Here is a 19,470-nt window from a genome sequence, read left to right as displayed (position 1 = left end):
TCTCTCCTCCTCCTCAGACCACATGCGTCGGGGCGGCAGTGGGCTACCATCACGGCGAGTGGTGGCTGGCCTCCGCAGCTGGGTTGCCCTGGGGGGAAGAGATGGTGGAGGTGCTGGTGATGAGTGCAGCTGCTCTGAGGATAAGAGCGGGTCAACACTCTGCTGATGAGACGGCAAATCCAATGAATGTGAGGGTTCTGATGATGATGATGATGCTGACTGCATAGAGATATGGTGATCTTTATCCTTGAGGGGTAATGGCTGTTCTGGGGCGTGGTCATCTTCACTATAGAATGACTCGGAGTAGGGCTGGAATAATAATGAAGAAGAACCATCCTCATCATTTAAAGATCCAGTGGGATTGGAGAATGCCGTCTGCTGTCTATGGCCCTGCCTATGGCCCTGCCTATGGCCCTGCCTATGGCCCTGTCTAGTCCACTGGGGAGTATCCCTATTGACTCTGACTGACTCTGGAGGAGCCCGGCCATGATGCCTCCATGATCTTTTGATCTTTGAAGAGTCATCTTCAATCAAGGAGTTCAAGGGTCGCTCTCGCTTCCGTGATCCAGCATGGTGTTGCATTTCTACATGCTGGCTTTGACATTCAGATAGCCTCATCGATCCAGGGTGTTTATTTTGATAACTTAGAGCCATAGGTTGAGTCTGCCTGTGTGATGCTGTCTGTTCAGATGAATGCTCACTGTGTTCTACTTCTAGATACACTGGGCTTCTATCCCGACGCTTCCGACTGAGATGTTGACGCGAATGCTTCACCTGTCTCGATATAGGGATCCCGGTAGGTCTTGGCAGTTCATGACTGGAATCCGACCTCTCATCATCTCTTCCTCCACTGTGGAGCCTTCTTCCCACCGGCAACCGATGCAAACGACCCGGCCTTGTTGGTGATATAATACTTGATGGATGATTGGATCTTCTCAATGCTGTCCTCTGATCAGCAGAGTGGACAGTGGATGTGACCAAACCCTTTCCAATCTGATCTGTCTTCCATAACTGTCTTCGTGTATGGGAGGATTGTTTCTGAGGTGCTGGGACCGTGGCTCTCTCCCGATGGGGGTGGTTGGATCGTCTTGATCTTGGCTGAGAGTCTGGAATCTCCTCCACCCATTTATGGACATCTTCATGCCCACGAACCATGCTAAAATGTAATGAAGATGCTAATGAAGATGAGGTAGTCTTGTTCAGCTGATCTGATCAGTGTGGTATGGAAAGAATGATAAAAGCAAGCAGCTATCCCAGGTGAAAAGGCTTTTCCACCGGCCAGCGGTCACCAGACAGCCACTGGTCAATATCATGTTATTTCAATCTCAATCTTATTTATCCTTCATCACTTGAACCCCTGACGATCAACCCAATATAGGGTTGGAGTTGAAAGAAACTTCACTAACAGTCAACCTTGATGGCTTGGCAACAGCTATGATTTGCTCTCAAAGCAAAGACCAGACCGGCCTAATAGGATGATAGAGCCTCTGATTGGTTGAACCTCTCTTGATTCATAAAAAAAGAATGATATATCCAGCCACGGAGCACCTGCCGTTCGCCATTCAGCTTACCATTTTACAATAGACACAATAGAAATATATGAGGAACTGCCAGCATGCAACAATCTAAAATCCATCCACCATCTGCCTCTGTTAGTTCCAACGGAATTTCATCATGTCATTATGTCGTGGTCGTCCTCACATCTATGCCAACCAGGGGGCTCAGCAGGAGGCTCGACGTAAGCGCAGACGCACTCAGTATCAGCTCAAACGGGATCTCCAGGAAGGTCAGATCCTGCAGCGATATTATCATCAGTTCAGTAAGACTCTTCCCTGCCAGCACCAAACATGTGGAGAGCTGATCAAGCTACCATTCTATCCCAGTTGACCAGAATCCTTGGGAACAGCCTTTGGATGTGTCCCCACCATTGCTCCAGCAGAGGACCGATGTCTCTGTGGTTCAAAAGCAGGCTCTCCCCATGCAGAATGAACCTGGGAACAATGAACCTGGAAACTCTTCATCTTTCTCACCCTCATCACCTGGTGGCCTCCACCCGCCCCCTCAGTCTCCCACACCAGCATCCACGGTGAGCCATTACGCCCTTGCAGATGATAACAGGTGGTTCGATATGGATGGTCCATCTGCAGATGTGGATTCATTTGATGATGTGGAAGATAGAAGCCAATCCAGCTACAGGATGACCCCAGAGGCCATCCATCATGTAGAGCACAGGAGATCAAGCACAGCTCCTCTCTCACCAACTGCTGAGGCCTTATCACCCCTCTCATCACCACCCTCTGCGGCGGCACCACCACCCCAGGCTCCAGTGTCCATTCTTGCCCAAGGGCTTGCCGAGCAGCTGCAGCAGCACCATGGCTGTCTGGGGGACAGCCACTGGGAGTATCCCTTCGACATGCGGCCTGTTGACCATCCATCCCCGCCTGGGACCCCCTTCCCCTCCAAGGCGACACCATCCCGGCCCATCCACTCTGTGCGCCTGAGTGAGATCATCCAGTGGGCCTGCCCGGATATCCTGTCGCGGCCACAGATAGCTCAATTTGGGGAGCCCTGGGATGAACAGCTCCCCCCACTGCAGAGGCAGAAGATCTTCAGTGGGCTGGATGTCAGGGATGACTCCACCCCTCCAGAACCACCCACCGTGGACATCGCCTCGGAGGACGTCCCCGACGGGCCACTGATGCCATCCATGGATATCGACAGCGTGGGGGGGTTCGCCTCCAGCCTCGCTGTGGCCCGGGCGGGCATTCACTGGCTGGCAGCTAGGCCCCCTGTGTCCTCCCTCCCTGCAGGGCTGCATCTCTCCCCAATCCCCGTGACATGGGAGCCCTCGTCAGAGGCCTCATGCCCCCGGCGCAGCCAGAGACCGATCCACCAGATCCCACATCTTCCCCGGGGCCGGCTGGGTAGGGCCGGCTGGGTGGGTTCGAGGATCTAGAGCTCTACGCCCTGTTTCCCCAACTACATGACCCCGAGCGCCAGCACTTCATCATCCGCGAGGATGAGTACCGGCTGTGGACCGATCAGATTGTTCTTCCTGCCCTCCATGAGTGCTACTCTACCGCCCTGCTGGGCCACATCCCCTCCAGCACCGATCACATAAGGCTCAATGCCACCGCGCGATGGGTTGAGGGCCGTGTGAGTCACAGCAGCAGTGCACCTCGCGTCCAGCTTTTTCGGCACTTTCTCCCCCCAGAGGGTCTGGCCCCACTATGGCAGGCAGCATGTAGGCCGTAGTGGATATGAAATACAACATATCCAAATCAAAAGTGATAATTCCGCCGGGAAGGGGTTAAATTTTGGTGTCAAAGTCAATGAGTTGAGGTGCGATGTTTGATGGGGTAAGCCACCAACCCAACCAGACCCAACTAAATATATATATTTTCACCCAGGCAACGGAGCGGTGCAAAGCGGTGCAAGATCAACAAAGTAAATAAAAATAGCAAAACATATAAGAAAACTGAAAGGCTTCATTCTGGAGTGATTTTAAACACAGAAAAACAAACATTCACACCAGATCAGATCCTGTCAAGTTTCACACAAAGACACTGAATGAAGGAAATATATATATATTCAATGCACAAGACAGACCAAGCATCGACATGGAACATCAATTATTTATCCACTGTGAATCATACCTCATTATCATATGCCGCCGGTGCAAGCACGCTGTGTGGCCAACAGAGATTGAACGGCATCTGAAAGGCAAGGCCCATCAGCTAAAGCATGCGGTGGTTCAGCAGATAAAGGAGAATATAAACTGATGATCTGAGCCACAATGTAGATCTTGACACATTGTAGTGGAAGCAAAGATCACATTGAAGAAAGTGAGATCAATCATATGATCTGCTACATGAATTAAAACCTCTATCTTTCCCACAAAGTCCATCCCATGTTCACTGACTTGCCCATCAGCTAAAGCATGCGGTGGTTCAGCAGATAAAGGAGAACATTGAACAGTGGGACAATGTGGCTCGAGATACTACACAGTTAACACTGCCCACATACTACACAGTTAACACTGCCCACAATACTGAATGAACCAATCCCGGAACTACCCATTCAAGATGGCTACAGGTGCCAGCGGGATCCCCAGTGCCAGTATGTGGCAGGGAACATGAACACCATGCGCAAGCACTGGCAGAACAAGCACAGCTGGTCGCCATATCCCAGCCGTGGCCGTACAGCGCCACAAAAGCGTACGGCAGCACAGGATGAGGTGGACAGATCATGCCAGAAGGTGCAGTTCCAGCAGATATTTGCATCGCGCAAGGGCTCCCACTACATACAGATCCAGACTAAGGAGACTACTGAGCATACCGGCACGCAAGACCAGAACAGAGCCAGCCAGGCCATTGATGAGCTGGAGCGGTTTTACCAGGAACAGCAACGGCAGACCAGCAATGTCATCCAGGCCGGGGAGCACGATGAAGCCAACCCATGGCTGCGGCGGACCAGATGGCCGGTGTACTTGACCAACATCGCACCCAATGATCTGGTCAACTGCGTCCAGCGGCCCGAGGATGACACCACGTGCCCAGATGAACTGGCCGCGAGGGCCATCTGGGAGGCCATGGGTCAGGTTGCCCGTACCAGCCAGCGAGTCATCACACGGCTGGGCCACTTCGTCCGCATCGAGGCCATCCGCACAGAGCGACACCAGACCCGGCACACCCCGTTGCAGGCGTACATGGACGAGGAGAGCATCGCCGAGCACGTGAGGCCATGGCAGCAGATGTTGATGTTTTTCGCCCGAACGCAGGTCGAGCATGAATGGACGAGCCCACAGTACCGGTTCACACCACGGCAGCGCAAGACATGGAGGGTATTATGGCAGGTAGCCACCACAGAGGGAGCCGACCAGCGACACCCCATCAGCCCAGACCCCATGGATGAGCAGATGACTGAGGAAGAAGAAGAGGAGGAGGAGAAGGGACAGAGAGATACCCAGCCAGAAGAAGAAGATAAGTTCAAATTAACCAAGATGCAGATGGCATGTTTGGATTTTTGCATTGAGCTGCTGAACCAGCGGGTTCAGGTGGAGGATTATGAGTGCGCGCTGGTAGACGCGTTGGCGGTGCTGGGACGGGGGGAGTATGGATGGCGCGACGCCGAGAGCTACCCACCAATGTTGTCACGGATCATCAAGGTGGCACGGTTCATGGTGGTGCACAAGGCGGTGCGACTGGACGCCAATGCATCCGACATGCTGGCCAGGAACCAAGCAAGCCAGATGGTGGGAGAGTGGGCCGTGGTGAGCCCCATGAAGGAGGCGGATTACACGTTCACAGGCAATCAGAATGAAGGGTAATCAGTGAAGACATCAGAGGCATCCCATCAACAATCAGACAGACATTCCACAAACAGAATGTCCATCAAGGCCGGTTCATCATCACACATCAGCAGCGAGGGCAGAGGGCATTGATGGATGAGGAGGTTTTAGTGGAAGAGGCGCAGAGGTGGAAGGATCAGTGTTTGATATGTGCAAGTGGCAAGCGGGAGTTTGACCATGAGCTGTACCAGTGTCCCCACGAGGAGAGCCAGGAGGCAAAGAGATGGATGATGACAGTGCGGAGCAAGATCAAATACACACAGTATTCCGGGTGCTTCCGATGCGGGATGCCGCAGTCCATATGCAACAGCTGGAAGACACAGAGGCAGTGTCCGTACAGGGGATTTTTGATCCCGACAGTGGCAATGATGATGTATGGGTGTCACAGCAGCTGAGGGAGTTCAATGTGAATGCAGATGATCAGGAGGCGGTGATTGAATTTTTGAGACAGAAGGTTGAGGGGCAGGGCATCGAGCACAACCAGCTGATGGAGATGTTTTGTTGGCTGCGAGGGATATATCAGGAGGCAGAGAGGGGGAAGATCGAGTCAGAGGGTACAGGGGTCAAGTGATATCACAGGTGAGGGGCACCACAGGGGGATGAAAGACGTATATATATATAAAGGCAGGTGAAGCAAGAGACAGAGGGTAAAGGGATATAACATCAAGAGAAAGTAGATCAGGTTCAAAGGATCAGTTTCAAACAGTATCATCCCATATGATAATGGGTCAGGGTCAGGGTTACAAAGAGTGAGGGTAGAGGCTGGGGGGAAGAATGAGGTGGTCAGAGTCAGGGTTAGGGTTGAAAAAGAGTGAGGCTAGAGACAGGGGTGGGCAGTGAGGTCAGAATTGGTTAAATTGAGCACAAACCCGTTAACCCATTGGAAGTCAAACACGTTGGACCCAAACCCGTTGGACGTCGAAGCCGTTGGATGAGCGCATTAACCCGTTGGAAGTCGAACACGCTGGACATTAACCCGTTGGACGTCGAACCCGTCCCAGGAGCGCATTAACCCGTTGGACGTCGAACCCGTCCCAGGAGCGCATTAAACTCCGTTGGGAGTTGAAACACGCTGGACGTCCAACCCGTTGGATCGTCGAACCCGTTGGACGTCGAACCCGTCCCAGGAGCGCATTAACCCGTTGGACGTCGAACCCGTCCCAGGAGCGCACTAACCCGTTGGGAGTTGAACACGCTGGACCCAACCCGTTGGACGTCAAACCCGTCCCAGGAGCGCATTAACCCGTTGGGAGTTGAACACGCTGGACCCAAACCCGTTGGATGTCTAACCCGTTGGATGAGGAAGTCGAACCCGCTGGACCGCAATCCGTTGGACGTCAAACCCGTTAGACGTCAAACCCGTTGGACGTCAAACCCGTTGGACGTCAAACCCGTTGGACGTCAAACCCGTTGGACGTCAAACCCGTCCCAGGAGCGCATTAACCCGTTGGGAGTTGAACACGCTGGACCCAACCCGTTGGACGTCAAACCCGTCCCAGGAGCGCATTAACCCGTTGGGAGTTGAACACGCTGGACCCAAACCCGTTGGATGTCGAACCCGTTGGATGAGGAAGTCGAACCCGCTGGACCCAACCCGTTGGACGTCAAACCCGTTGGACGTCAAACCCGTTGGACGTCAAACCCGTTGGACGTCAAACCCGTTGGACGTCAAACCCGTTGGACGTCAAACCCGTTAGACGTCAAACCCGTTGGACGTCAAACCCGTTGGACGTCAAACCCGTTGGACGTCAAACCCGTCCCAGGAGCGCATTAACCCGTTGGGAGTTGAACACGCTGGACCCAAACCCGTTGGATGTCGAACCCGTTGGATGAGGAAGTCGAACCCGCTGGACCCAACCCGTTGGACGTCAAACCCGTTGGACGTCAAACCCGTTGGACGTCAAACCCGTTGGACGTCAAACCCGTCCCAGGAGCGCATTAACCCGTTGGGAGTTGAACACGCTGGACCCAACCCGTTGGATGTCGAACCCGTTGGATGAGGAAGTCGAACACGCTGGACCCAACCCGTTGGACGTCAAACCCGTTGGACGTCAAACCCGTTGGACGTCAAACCCGTCCCAGGAGCGCATTAACCCGATGGAAGTCGAACACGGTGGACCCAAACCCGTTGGATGAACCCATCAACCAGTTGGACGTCAAACCCGTCCCAGGAGCGCATTAACCCGTTGGATGTCGAACCCGTCCAAGGAGCGCATTAACCCGTTGGAAGTCGAACACGCTGGACCCAAACCCGTTGGATGTCGAACCCGTTGGATGAGGAAGTCGAACAGGCTGGACCCAACCCGTTGGACGTCAAACCCGTCCAAGGAGCCCATTCACCCATTGGACCCGAACCGGTTGGATGAACCCATCAACCCGTTGGACGTCGAACCCGTTGGACGATTATATCAGAAGGTAGAGGGGGGGAAGATCGAGTCAGGGGCATAGAGGTCAAATGACATCACAGATGAGAGGCAGATGTTGACGAGCACCACATAGAGATAAAAGATATATGCATATATAAAGATCGATGAAGCAAGAGGAAAAGGAGCAAAAAGAAAGAGGGTAAAGAGATATAATATAGCTAGATCAGGTTCAAAAATATTGGAGTTTTAAAGAGCATTATCCCATACAATAATAGGTCAGGGTTAGGGTTACAAAGAGTGAGAGTAGAGGCTGGGGGGTTGGATGAACGCATTAACCCGTTGGATGTTTGAAGGCGTTGAACATCAAAGCAGTTGGAAGTCAAAGCCGACGTTGAAACGATTGGAAGTCGAACCGGTTGAACAAACGCGTTAACCCGTTGGACCCAAACCAGTGGGATGAAAGCATTTAAAAGTCAAACGCGCTGGACATGCCGGTTGAAGGTAATAGGGTCAGGGTTAAACAGAATATGATAGAGAGGATCGTATATACCGGTTGGGGCACGCCCGTTGAATATCGCGTTGGATTAGGGGTTTGCGACCGGGAAATACGTCACGGAAGCGGAGGCGAAGGCGGAACCGGAAACGGAGAGGATCGTATATAGCGGTTGGGGCACGCCCGTTGAATATCGCGTTGGATTAGGGGTTTGCGTCCGGGAAATACGTCACGGAAACGGAAGCGGAAACGGAAGCGGAAACGGAAACGGAAACCCCAGGTTTTCAGGGTTAGGGTTATGGTTAAACAGAATATGATGGAGAGGATCGTATATACCGGTTGGGGCACACCCGTTGAATATCGCGTTGGATATCGGGGTTTGCGTCCGGGAAATACGTCGCGGAAGCGGAGGCGGAGACGGAAACCCCAGGTTTTCAGGGTTAGGGTTATGGTTTAACAGAATATGATGGAGAGGATCGTATATACCGGTTGGGGCACGCCCGTTGAATATCGCGTTGGATATAGGGGTCAGCGTCACGGGAAATACGTCACGGAAACGGAAGTGGAAGCGGAAACGGAAACGGAAACGGAAGCGGAAACGGAAGCGGAAACGGAAACGGAAACGGAAACCCCAGGGTTTTAGGGTTGAAGGTTATAGGGTTAGAGTTAAACAGAATATGATGGAGAGGATCGTATATACCGGTTGGGGCACACCCGTTGAATATCGCGTTGGATATAGGGGTCAGCGTCACGGGAAATACGTCACGGAAACGGTGGCGGAGGCGGAAACCCCAGGTTTTCAGGGTTAGGGTTAAACAGAATATGATGGAGAGGATGGTATATACCGGTTGGGGCACGCCCGTTGAATATAGCGTTGGATATAGGGGTCAGCGTCACGGGAAATACGTCACGGAAACGGTGGCGGAGGCGGAAACCCCAGGTTTTCAGGGTTAGGGTTAAACAGAATATGATGGAGAGGATGGTATATACCGGTTGGGGCACACCCGTTGAATATCGCGTTGGATATAGAGGTCAGTGTCACGGGAAATACGTCACGGAAACGGAAACGGAAATGGAACCGGAAACGGAACCGGAAACGGAACCGGAAACCCTACCCCCATTTACTTGAGGAATTGGCTTTTAGTTTGACCTGGAATTGGCTTTTTTGGTGAGAACTTGGCAAGACTTGGCAGGGCTTGGCAGGGCTTGGCAGGTTTTAAAACCCAAGTAAGATCACGTGATAAAAGCCAGGTAAGATTATGTAATCTGACCCGACTTTTCTTACATAATAGAACAGTATTAACTATATGTTGGGCACTAGTTGCCCAGGCGGCCCTCCACCGCACGTGATTACCCCTATATAGTTAGCTAGCGATCGCACAATGAGAAGATCAACCATCCCACAGGTTATGGCCCGGATTGCAGATTTTTAAGAAAAACAGACGTTTTGATTAGAATACGCTGCGACTGATGTTATATTGGATGAGTTAAACATTATTCCCCTGAAAAGAGAGCTCTTTGCCTATAAAAGTGGTGTAATTGACGGAATTGCTGTCGAGACTGCTGCAGAGATTTCATTACTATCTTGAAGGGATCAAAAACTTATTTATTTATTTTCATTCAGAACCTCCCTAAGTCAGATTGATTATGAGTGGTTCTCGATTACCTGCGACCCCAATATCAGGACGTAAGAAGACACTACGTTCGCAATCAAGGGTCCCCCAATCCTTCCCCCCTATTACTGAGCAAGAATCCGGCTCAGAAGCGGAGGGTGATCAAACTGAATACGCGATGGCAGAGGAAGATATGACAACCTCTGGCTCCGCACGCGATACTGGCAAGATGCCAGAACGCGAGGAATCCGAGGATGGCACGCCCAGTCCTATGCCGATACCTACGCCGAATCCTAACGGCATGGTGACCATGGCAGCAGCAGATCTCATTGCACTCTGCGAGCGACTGATATCAGCACGCGCGCCGCCACCTCCTCCACCTCCTCCACCACCTCCACCTCCTCCGAACCCTATACCAGAAGAAGATCCGAACATGCTGGCTCGCGAATACCAGAAGGAAGCGCAGGCCTCGTTGAACACAAAGTCCGTCACCACGTTCGATGGCACCAACTACCAGACGTGGAAGATGGCGTTCTTGTCGGATGCAGAAGTGATCGGTGGTGCAAATATTCTTAATAAGAACCAACAGGAACCACCTGAAGGTTTATCATCGCTCGATCAGCGATATTGGGTGATACGTTCAAAACTTCTCTTCCGTCGCATGTTGCAATCCCTAGTAGGTTCTGTCCGTTTGACCATGGGATCCATTCAACCCGACAACGCGGCGGCCCTATGGAACAAGGTAAGCGCAGTATACGCGATATCCCTAGGGGAAGAAAGGATTAACATCCTTAAAGAATTTACCCACTTGCATGTCAAGGACGGTGATTACCTGGCGTACGTACGCCGATATCAATACCTGTCTGCTCGCATGCGACAACTAACGGAGGACCGTGGTGAGAACTACCTCCATGATTTCTTTATTATCGGCCTCCGAGATTATCAGAGGACCTATGTTAAATCACGCCTCGATACGTTCTACGGGACGGGTCAGGGTCCGATTGTCAACCTAGATATCAACGATCTCACAAAACAAATTGCTCACCGGATGAGTAAATCAGAGGGTACTGGACGCCCTAAAGCTCCAAAGGCCAACGCGGCCACCAATGATAATGACAACACAACTTCCGCCGCAACCGCAAAGTGCGGATACTGCAAGGTCCCAGGGCATATAAAGGCTAATTGCTATCATCTGAACCCTGACAAAGCGCCCGAGTGGTGGAGGAAAGAGAATAAGGATAATAAGGGCACTGACAACACTGAAGGTGCCAAAAAGAAGGGAAAGGATAAGAAGAAGGACAAGGATGACGACAAACCTACTGGCACCAGAGCGCCAGATCTCCTTGCATCGCAACCTAATGCCAACGCAGCAATTGCTTTATCTACGTCGTCCGCTACAACATCCAAACCTTGGTATCTCGACACCTGCGCAAGCTTCAATATGACGGGTGAAAGGCACTCGTTGGTGCGCGCAAAGTCGTTCGAAGGTGATTTAGAAATTACTACCGCGGACGGTGGCGTAGGACGGGTTGAGGAGATAGGTGATATCCTTCTAGAATCAGAAGGGGGGGATATCTCAGTGGGTTACGTCCACTGGATCCCCAATCTAACAGTCAACCTTCTATCCTTTGCGAAGCTAGAAGATCAAGGCTTCAGATACCAACTATCAGATACCACCCCTTCCTATTTTACAATAAGGGCCCCGAACGGTGCCAACTTCACCGCTGTTCGCACGTCCAAAGAATCGGTCTACAAGATAATAGAACGAGAATCTCAAATAGACGTCCATCACCCGTCCCAGGCCGTCCATTTTATGGCCAAATCTTACAATTACGGGGACGCAATGTCGACAATCGCGGGGAAACCTAACGATCAACCTAGCGATCGCAACCCCCTGACAAGAACACTCATGGAATGGCACGTCACACTAGGGCATATCCACGCTGGCGCGATCATTGCACTAGCGAAGGACCCATCATCCGGCATCCGCATCAAAGGATCTAAAACAGGCTTCTTCTGCGATAGCTGCGTCAAAGCAGGCATGACACGCAAGTTCTCGCAAACTCCCATGCCACGAGCGTTGCGAGCAATGCAACGTGTTCATATCGACCTTGCTGGCGGTGGTCGTACGCTGGATGATATGTCCGATTACCCTATCGAATCTCGTCAAGGGACCAAATATTATATGCTCATCACCGATGACGCCACCCGCTACAGGTGGATCTATTTTTTACATACCAAGGACCAAGCTGTCGAAATTTACGCTCACTGGGTCCAATTCATGAAAAATCTCGGCTTCACGCCACCGGCGCTAGTTAGGACTGATATCGATGGTGTCTTTCGATCTAACAAGATGACAACAATGATGACCAAAGATGGCACTATCTGGGAACCTACTACGCCCCAATCTCCCCACCAAGATGGTGTTTCTGAGAGAGGAATCCGTACGATAATGACACGCGCAAGGGCAGTGCTTTTAGGCATGAATATACCGAAGAAGTTCTGGGCAGACGTTCTCGAAACGGTGGTTGCAATTACCAACAACACACCAACATCTACCACCCTGTATAATGAGAAATACTGGCCTACCAACAACGCCGACGAAGCACCTGCGCGATGCCCCTATACGGTCCCATTCTCAGCACTAACCAACGCCCCGCCCCAACTTCGCCATTTTAGGGAGCTAGGTGTTGATGTTTACGCGCACCTTCATGGATCTCAAAAACCTACTGACAAGCTGTCCGCTAGGGCAGAAATTTTTAAACTTATAGGATTCCGTGGTAACTCAATCTACCGCCTCTGGAGTCCTATCCAACAGGTGGGGGTGGAATGGACGTCCATTCCATTCAGGGTTAGAAAACCGACCAATCAGAGCAGGGCAGATTGGACGTACATTCCATTTGGTTTCAGACGTTGAACGTCCAATCAACCACGGAGTCAATTGACTTCAAACTTTGCATGTAGGCCGTAGTGGATATGAAATACAACATATCCAAATCAAAAGCGATAATTCCGCCGGGAAGGGGTTAAATTTTAGTGTCAAAGTCAATGAGTTGAGGTGCGACGTTTGATGGGGTAAGCCATCAACCCAACCAGACCCAACTAAATATCTATATTTTCACCCAGGCAACGGAGCGGTGCAAAGCGGTGCAAGATCAACAAAGTAAATTAAAATAGCAAAATATATAAAAAAAATGAAAGGCTTCATTCTGGAGTGATTTTAAGCACAGAAAAACAAACATTAGTCGAACACGCTGGACCCAAAGCCGTTGGACGTCAAACCCGTCCAAGGAGCCCATTCACGCATTGGACCCGAACCCGTTGGATGAACCCATCAACCTGTTGGAAGTCGAGCACGCTGGACGATTATATCAGAAGGTAGAGGGGGGGGTTCAAAAATATTGGAGTTTTAAAGAGCATTATCCCATACAATAATGGGCCAGGGTTAGGGTTACAAAGAGTGAGGGTAGAGGCTGGGGGGGAGGATTAGGTGGTCAGAGTCAGGGTTAGAGTGAGGGGTGTTCAGGGGTCGAACCCGTTGAACGAACCCGTTAACCCGTTGGACCCAAACCAGTGGGATGAAACCATTTAAAAGTCAAACCCGCTGGACATGCCCGTTGAAGGTTATAGGGTTAGGGTTAAACTATCCAAGTTCTACATAGTGCGTGGTCCGACGCGCCCCCGTCCGATTTTCTCCGTCCCTGATTGGCCGCCCGTGCGTGCTCCCGCTCCCGCCTCCGCGTGCCCGCAGTGGGGCCCGGTCACAGTCGAGCTCCCTCTTCCCTTCTCATATCTCATCTCTTCTTATCTTGTCAGTTTTTATTGGCCTTATTGGCCTGGCCTGCTCGCACATCCACGCGTCTCCACATTAATGCATTTATATATTGACGCATTCATGCATGATTGCTGGCTGCTCACTCTCTCTCTCTCTCTCTTTTTTTTTTTCTTTCTCTCTCTTATGTTTTGCTCTTTCTTCTGATCTCTGACTGACCTCTTTTAAATATACTCTTTCAAATATTGACAGACAGCCAACTTTGATGAGAGATTTACTGTGAGAATGGATCTCTTTATTTATAATAGGTCCCACCGCCTGTGGATCTGCCGCCCATGTGGATTTGCTGTTGCTGTTGCAAATGTCCTCACCCACCTGGCTAAGCGGCACCGCAACCATCCCTCGGCCGCGACGGCAGGTCTCCGGGAGGCCGCAGTGGCTGCGATGATGCAGGACCAGCTGGAGCCGGTGTTTGACCGCACTCAGAAACCCTGTTGCCCACCGCCTCCGGAGAGTGCTCCAGTCCGAGCTGGTGGTGTACTACCTCTGGCTGATTCTACCTTTCGCGCGGGCGGTCCAGCGGCTTGCATATGGAGACACTGATAGCCAGGGGGGCTGCGGTCACCATTTCTCTGGCCGCGGGGGCATGGACCGTGGGACAGCAGCCGGCTGCGGGTGGTGCTTCAGCGCGAGGCAAAGACACACCTCCAGACCAAGCTCAACGTAATCCCTTGGCGGCATGCCGCCATTGCCATCTCGCGTATGCACCTGTCCTGTAGAGGGTTCAAGCGGGAATATGAGGCAGATGATGCGGCAGTAGACCAGCAGGCAGGCCATGGATCCTCGGCTGCAGGTACAGTATATGCGCGGGGGCTGCAGGAGGCACCAGGCCACATTAAGGAACGGCGTGTGCGGTACCAGGCTGTCAGCCGGGAGTGGCATGAATTCCTGGGGTTTAACCCAGGGGTGCGAAAGCGGGCACGGAACATGGAAAAGAGCGTTAGCAGAAAAGCTCAAAAACAGCAGCCATCATATGTAACAGTAGAAATAGATGACAACATAGAGCTATAAATGATAAAAGATATATATTTTTCTCATGCAATTCATTATGACCAGATTTCCAACTTCAGCAGCTAGCTGTCATCTTTATAAATTTCAATACAAATCAGCCTTTCACCTCCGTTATAAAATGTATAATATTATATTTTCATAGACAACTCATCACAACCAGACCTTAAACTTCAGGAGCCAGTTATATTATATATACAGAGTATGATATTTAATTTCAAGACATAATTTCATCAGAAAATCATATTATTACAACATTAAGGTAGATAAGTTGTTTTGCAGAGTTATCAATATTAAATATATATATTTCGCCCCAGGGCAACTACCATCATCAAAACGGTCACAGATCAGCGAAATAACAATCAGACAGAAATTAACATCATACATTTAAGTATTGATCTGCAATTGCTTAGAAGCATTACAAAACTTAAATTTAGAGCAAATTAACATTGTCGAGTGAAGTGTGTTTATACTTCATTTTCAAAGAATATATATATATATATATATATATCAACTCAAGAATACACTGACTTCATTAACATGGAACATCAATTTTTCATTCAGTGTGAATCATACCCCATCATCATATGCCGTCAATGCAAGTATGCAGTATGGCCAACAGAAATTGAACGGCATTTGAAGGGTTCAACTCATCAGTTAAAGTATACAGCCACACAGAGTATCAAGCAGATAATTCAACGGTGGGATCATATCGCGCATGATCTCAGGCAGTTGATATTATCCACAGAATTGAACAAACCAATACATGAGCCGCTCATCCACAATGGCTACATGTGTTGGCGGCAATCTGAATGTCAGTATGTTGGAGGAACTATACGGAGCATGTACAAGCACTGACAGACCCAACACAGCTGGACTCCATGTCTCAGTCAGGGTTGGATGTCATCACAAAACCATATGCAGGTACAGAATGAGATCAACAAAGTAAATAAAAATAGCAAAATATATAAATAAACTGAAAGGGTTCATTCTGGAGTGATTTTAAACACAGAAAAACAAACATTAGTCGAACACGCTGGACCCAAGCCGTTGGACGTCAAACCCGTTGGACGTCGAAGCCGTTGGATGAGCGCATTAACCCGTTGGAAGTCGAACACGCCGGACCCAAACCCGTTGGATGTCGAACCCGTCCAAGGAGCGCATTAACCCATTGGACCCGAACCCGTTGGATGAATCCATCAACCCGTTGGACGTCGAACCCGTTGGACCCAACCCGTTGGACGTCAAACCCGTTGGACGTCAAACCCGTTGGACGTCAAACCCGTACCAGGAGCGCATTAACCCGTTGGAAGTCGAACATGCTGGGACCCAAACCCGTTGGATGTCGAACCCGTTGGATGAGGAAGTCGAACAGGCTGGACCCAACCCGTTGGACGTCAAACCCGTCCAAGGAGCCCATTAACCCATTGGACCCGAACCCGTTGGATGAGCCCATCAACCCGTTGGAAGTCGAACACGCTGGACCCAAACCCGTTGGACGTCAAACCCGTCCCAGGAGCCCATTAACCCGTTGGGAGTTGAACACGCTGGACCCAACCCGTTGGACGTCAAACCCGTCCAGGAGCGCATTAACCCGTTGGGAGTCGAACACGCTGGACCCAAACCCGTTGGACGTCAAACCCGTCCCAGGAGCCCATTAACCCGTTGGGAGTTGAACACGCTGGACCCAACCCGTTGGATGTCGAACCCGTTGGATGAGGAAGTCGAACACGCTGGACCCAACCCGTTGGACCCAAACCCGTTGGACGTCAAACCCGTCCCGGGAGCGAATTAACCCGTTGGGAGTTGAACACGGTGGACCCAAACCCGTTGGATGTCGAACCCGTCCAAGGAGCGCATTAACCCATTGGACCCGAACCCGTTGGATGAACCCATCAACCCGTTGGAAGTCGAACACGCTGGACCCAAACCCGTTGGACGTCAAACCCGTCCCAGGAGCCCATTAACCCGTTGGGAGTTGAACACGCTGGACCCAACCCGTTGGACGTCAAACCCGTCCAGGAGCGCATTAACCCGTTGGGAGTCGAACACGCTGGACCCAAACCCGTTGGACGTCAAACCCGTCCCAGGAGCGCATTAACCCGTTGGGAGTTGAACACGCTGGACCCAACCCGTTGGACGTCAAACCCGTCCAAGGAGCCCATTAACCCGTTGGGAGTTGAACACGCTGGACCCAACCCGTTGGATGTCGAACCCGTTGGATGAGGAAGTCGAACACGCTGGACCCAACCCGTTGGACCCAAACCCGTTGGACGTCAAACCCGTCCCGGGAGCGAATTAACCCGTTGGGAGTTGAACACGGTGGACCCAAACCCGTTGGATGTCGAACCCGTCCAAGGAGCGCATTAACCCATTGGACCCGAACCCGTTGGATGAACCCATCAACCCGTTGGAAGTCGAACACGCTGGACGATTATATCAGAAGGTAGAGCCGGGGGAAGATCGAGTCAGGGGCATAGAGGTCAAATGACATCACAGGTGAGAGGCAGATGTTGACGAGCACCACATAGAGATAAAATATAAAGATCGATGAAGCAAGAGGAAAAGGAGCAAAAAGAAAGAGGGTAAAGAGATATAATATAGCTAGATCAGGTTCAAAAATATTGGAGTTTTAAAGAGCATTATCCCATACAATAATGGGCCAGGGTTAGGGTTACAAAGAGTGAGAGTAGAGGCTGGGGGGCAGGATGAGGTGGTCAGAGTCAGGGTTAGAGTGAGGGGTGTTCAGGGAGGTCAAGGTCAGGGTAACGCATTGGAAGTTGAACGCATTGGACCCGAACCCGTCAGACCCAAAGCGGTTGGATGAACGCATTAACCCGTTGGATGTTTGAAGGCGTTGAACATCAAAGCAGTTGGAAGTCAAAGCGGTTGGACGAACGCATTAACGCATTGGACGTTGAAACGATTGGAAGTCGAAGCGGTTGAACGAACGCGTTAACCCGTTGGACCCAAACCAGTGGGATGAAAGCATTTAAAAGTCAAACCCGTTGGACATGCCGGTTGAAGGTTATAGGGTTAGGGTTAAGCAGAATATGATGGAGAGGATCGTATATACCGGTTGGGGCACACCCGTTGAATATCGCATATAGGGGTTAGCATCACGGGAAATACGTCACGTCACGGAAACGGAAGCGGAAACGGAAGCGGAAACGGAAACGGAAACCCAAGGTTTTCAGGGTTAGGGTTAAACAGAATATGATAGAGAGGATCGTATATACCGGTTGGGGCACGCCCGTTGAATATCGCGTTGGATATAGGGGTTTGCGTCCGGGAAATACGTCGCGGAAGCGGAGGCGGAGGCGGAACCGGAAACGGAAACGGAAACACCAGGGTTTTAGGGTTGAAGGTTATAGGGTTATGGTTTAACAAAATATGATGGAGAGGATCGTATATACTGGTTGGGGCACGCCCGTTGAATATCGCGTTGGATATAGGGGTCAGCGTCACGGGAAATACGTCACGGAAACGGAAGCGGAAACGGAAGCGGAAACGGAAACGGAAACCCCAGGTTTTCAGGGTTAGGGTTAAACAGAATATGATGGAGAGGATCGTATATACCGGTTGGGGCACGCCGGTTGAATATCGTGTTGGATATAGGGGTTAGGGTTATGGATAAACAGAATATTCTACGTTCCACATTGACAGGCTAAGACCAACACCACAGATATAGAAACATCTACATATTTTAGTATGAGATGATAGAGCAGCCTCTGGGCATTAAACTGATATATTCCATATTCCCATAGCCCGTGTAGTGGTGGAGATATTGTGGTTTAAATAATGGAGGGTTCTATGGGACGATAATACCGTATTAGGTTAGCGTATATTTTCTACAGCAGCGCTAACCCGTTACAGTATTATCGTCCCAAAGTCCCGGTCAGCGCAAGGAGTGGTTAGATGTGGATGAAATCATGCATGCTGGCTCTCTACCAAACATATTCAATGCTATCTAAGTTGCAGGTCAGTGGAATAGAAATTTCGTTGTCAATCAAGGATGCAATTCTCTAGGGTTATTCTAGTACCACATTGACAGGCTAAGACCAACACCACAGATATAGAAACATCTACATATTTTAGTATGAGGTGATAGAGCAGCCTCTGGGCATTAAACTGATATATTCCATATTCCCATAGTCCATGTAGTGGTGGAGATATTGTGGTTTAAACAATGGAGGGTTCTATGGGACGATAATACCGTATTAGGTTAGCGTATATTTTCTACAGCAGCGCTAACCTGTTACAGTATTATCGTCCCAAAGTCCCGGTCAGCGCAAGGAGTGGTTAGATGTGGATGAAATCATGCATGCTGGCTCTCTACCAAACATATTCAATGCTATCTAAGTTGCAGGTCAGTGGAATAGAAATTACGTTGTCAATCTACCCCCATTTACTTGAGGAATTGGCTTTTAGTTTGACCTGGAATTGGCTTTTTTGGTGAGAACTTGGCAAGACTTGGCAGGGCTTGGCAGGGCTTGGCAGGTTTTAAAACCCAAGTAAGATCACGTGATAAAAGCCAGGTAAGATTATGTAATCTGACCCGACTTTTCTTACATAATAGAACAGTATTAACTATATGTTGGGCACTAGTTGCCCAGGCGGCCCTCCACCGCACGTGATTACCCCTATATAGTTAGCTAGCGATCGCACAATGAGAAGATCAACCATCCCACAGGTTATGGCCCGGATTGCAGATTTTTAAGAAAAACAGACGTTTTGATTAGAATACGCTGCGACTGATGTTATATTGGATGAGTTAAACATTATTTCCCTGGAAAAGAGAGCTCTTT

General features: G+C 50.4%; 6 protein-coding genes across 6 annotated transcripts; all 6 read left to right on the top strand.

Moving 5' to 3' along the window:
• Positions 1-1,674: 1,674 nt before the first annotated feature.
• On the top strand, positions 1,675-5,329 carry HCAG_04038 (predicted protein; the record flags this gene model as incomplete). Its single annotated transcript, XM_001540148.1, has 6 exons — positions 1,675-1,819; positions 1,884-2,938; positions 3,411-3,447; positions 3,820-3,845; positions 3,934-3,977; positions 4,096-5,329. The coding sequence occupies 6 exons, from the start codon at positions 1,675-1,677 to the stop codon at positions 5,327-5,329; spliced, it is 2,541 nt and encodes an 846-aa protein (XP_001540198.1).
• Positions 5,330-5,630: 301 nt separating this feature from the next.
• Positions 5,631-5,921, top strand: HCAG_04037 (predicted protein; the record flags this gene model as incomplete). Its single annotated transcript, XM_001540147.1, has 1 exon — positions 5,631-5,921. The coding sequence occupies one exon, from the start codon at positions 5,631-5,633 to the stop codon at positions 5,919-5,921; it is 291 nt and encodes a 96-aa protein (XP_001540197.1).
• Positions 5,922-10,000: 4,079 nt separating this feature from the next.
• On the top strand, positions 10,001-12,739 carry HCAG_04036 (predicted protein; the record flags this gene model as incomplete). Its single annotated transcript, XM_001540146.1, has 2 exons — positions 10,001-10,564; positions 10,643-12,739. 2 exons carry the CDS (start codon positions 10,001-10,003, stop codon positions 12,737-12,739), a joined length of 2,661 nt encoding a protein of 886 aa, XP_001540196.1.
• Positions 12,740-13,879: 1,140 nt separating this feature from the next.
• On the top strand, positions 13,880-14,665 carry HCAG_04035 (predicted protein; the record flags this gene model as incomplete). The annotated part of the gene is made up of 2 exons (XM_001540145.1): positions 13,880-14,131; positions 14,306-14,665. The coding sequence occupies 2 exons, from the start codon at positions 13,880-13,882 to the stop codon at positions 14,663-14,665; spliced, it is 612 nt and encodes a 203-aa protein (XP_001540195.1).
• Positions 14,666-15,446: 781 nt separating this feature from the next.
• On the top strand, positions 15,447-16,085 carry HCAG_04034 (predicted protein; the record flags this gene model as incomplete). Its single annotated transcript, XM_001540144.1, has 3 exons — positions 15,447-15,480; positions 15,535-15,586; positions 15,773-16,085. The coding sequence occupies 3 exons, from the start codon at positions 15,447-15,449 to the stop codon at positions 16,083-16,085; spliced, it is 399 nt and encodes a 132-aa protein (XP_001540194.1).
• A 411-nt stretch (positions 16,086-16,496) lies between these two features.
• On the top strand, positions 16,497-16,763 carry HCAG_04033 (predicted protein; the record flags this gene model as incomplete). The annotated part of the gene is made up of 1 exon (XM_001540143.1): positions 16,497-16,763. The coding sequence occupies one exon, from the start codon at positions 16,497-16,499 to the stop codon at positions 16,761-16,763; it is 267 nt and encodes an 88-aa protein (XP_001540193.1).
• Positions 16,764-19,470: the final 2,707 nt, after the last annotated feature.

The sequence above is a fragment of the Histoplasma capsulatum genome, genomic scaffold (assembly GCF_000149585.1).
Source record: "Histoplasma capsulatum NAm1 scaffold_4 genomic scaffold, whole genome shotgun sequence".
Taxonomy (NCBI): domain Eukaryota; kingdom Fungi; phylum Ascomycota; class Eurotiomycetes; order Onygenales; family Ajellomycetaceae; genus Histoplasma; species Histoplasma mississippiense.
This window is presented reverse-complemented; position numbering and strand designations above follow the sequence as displayed.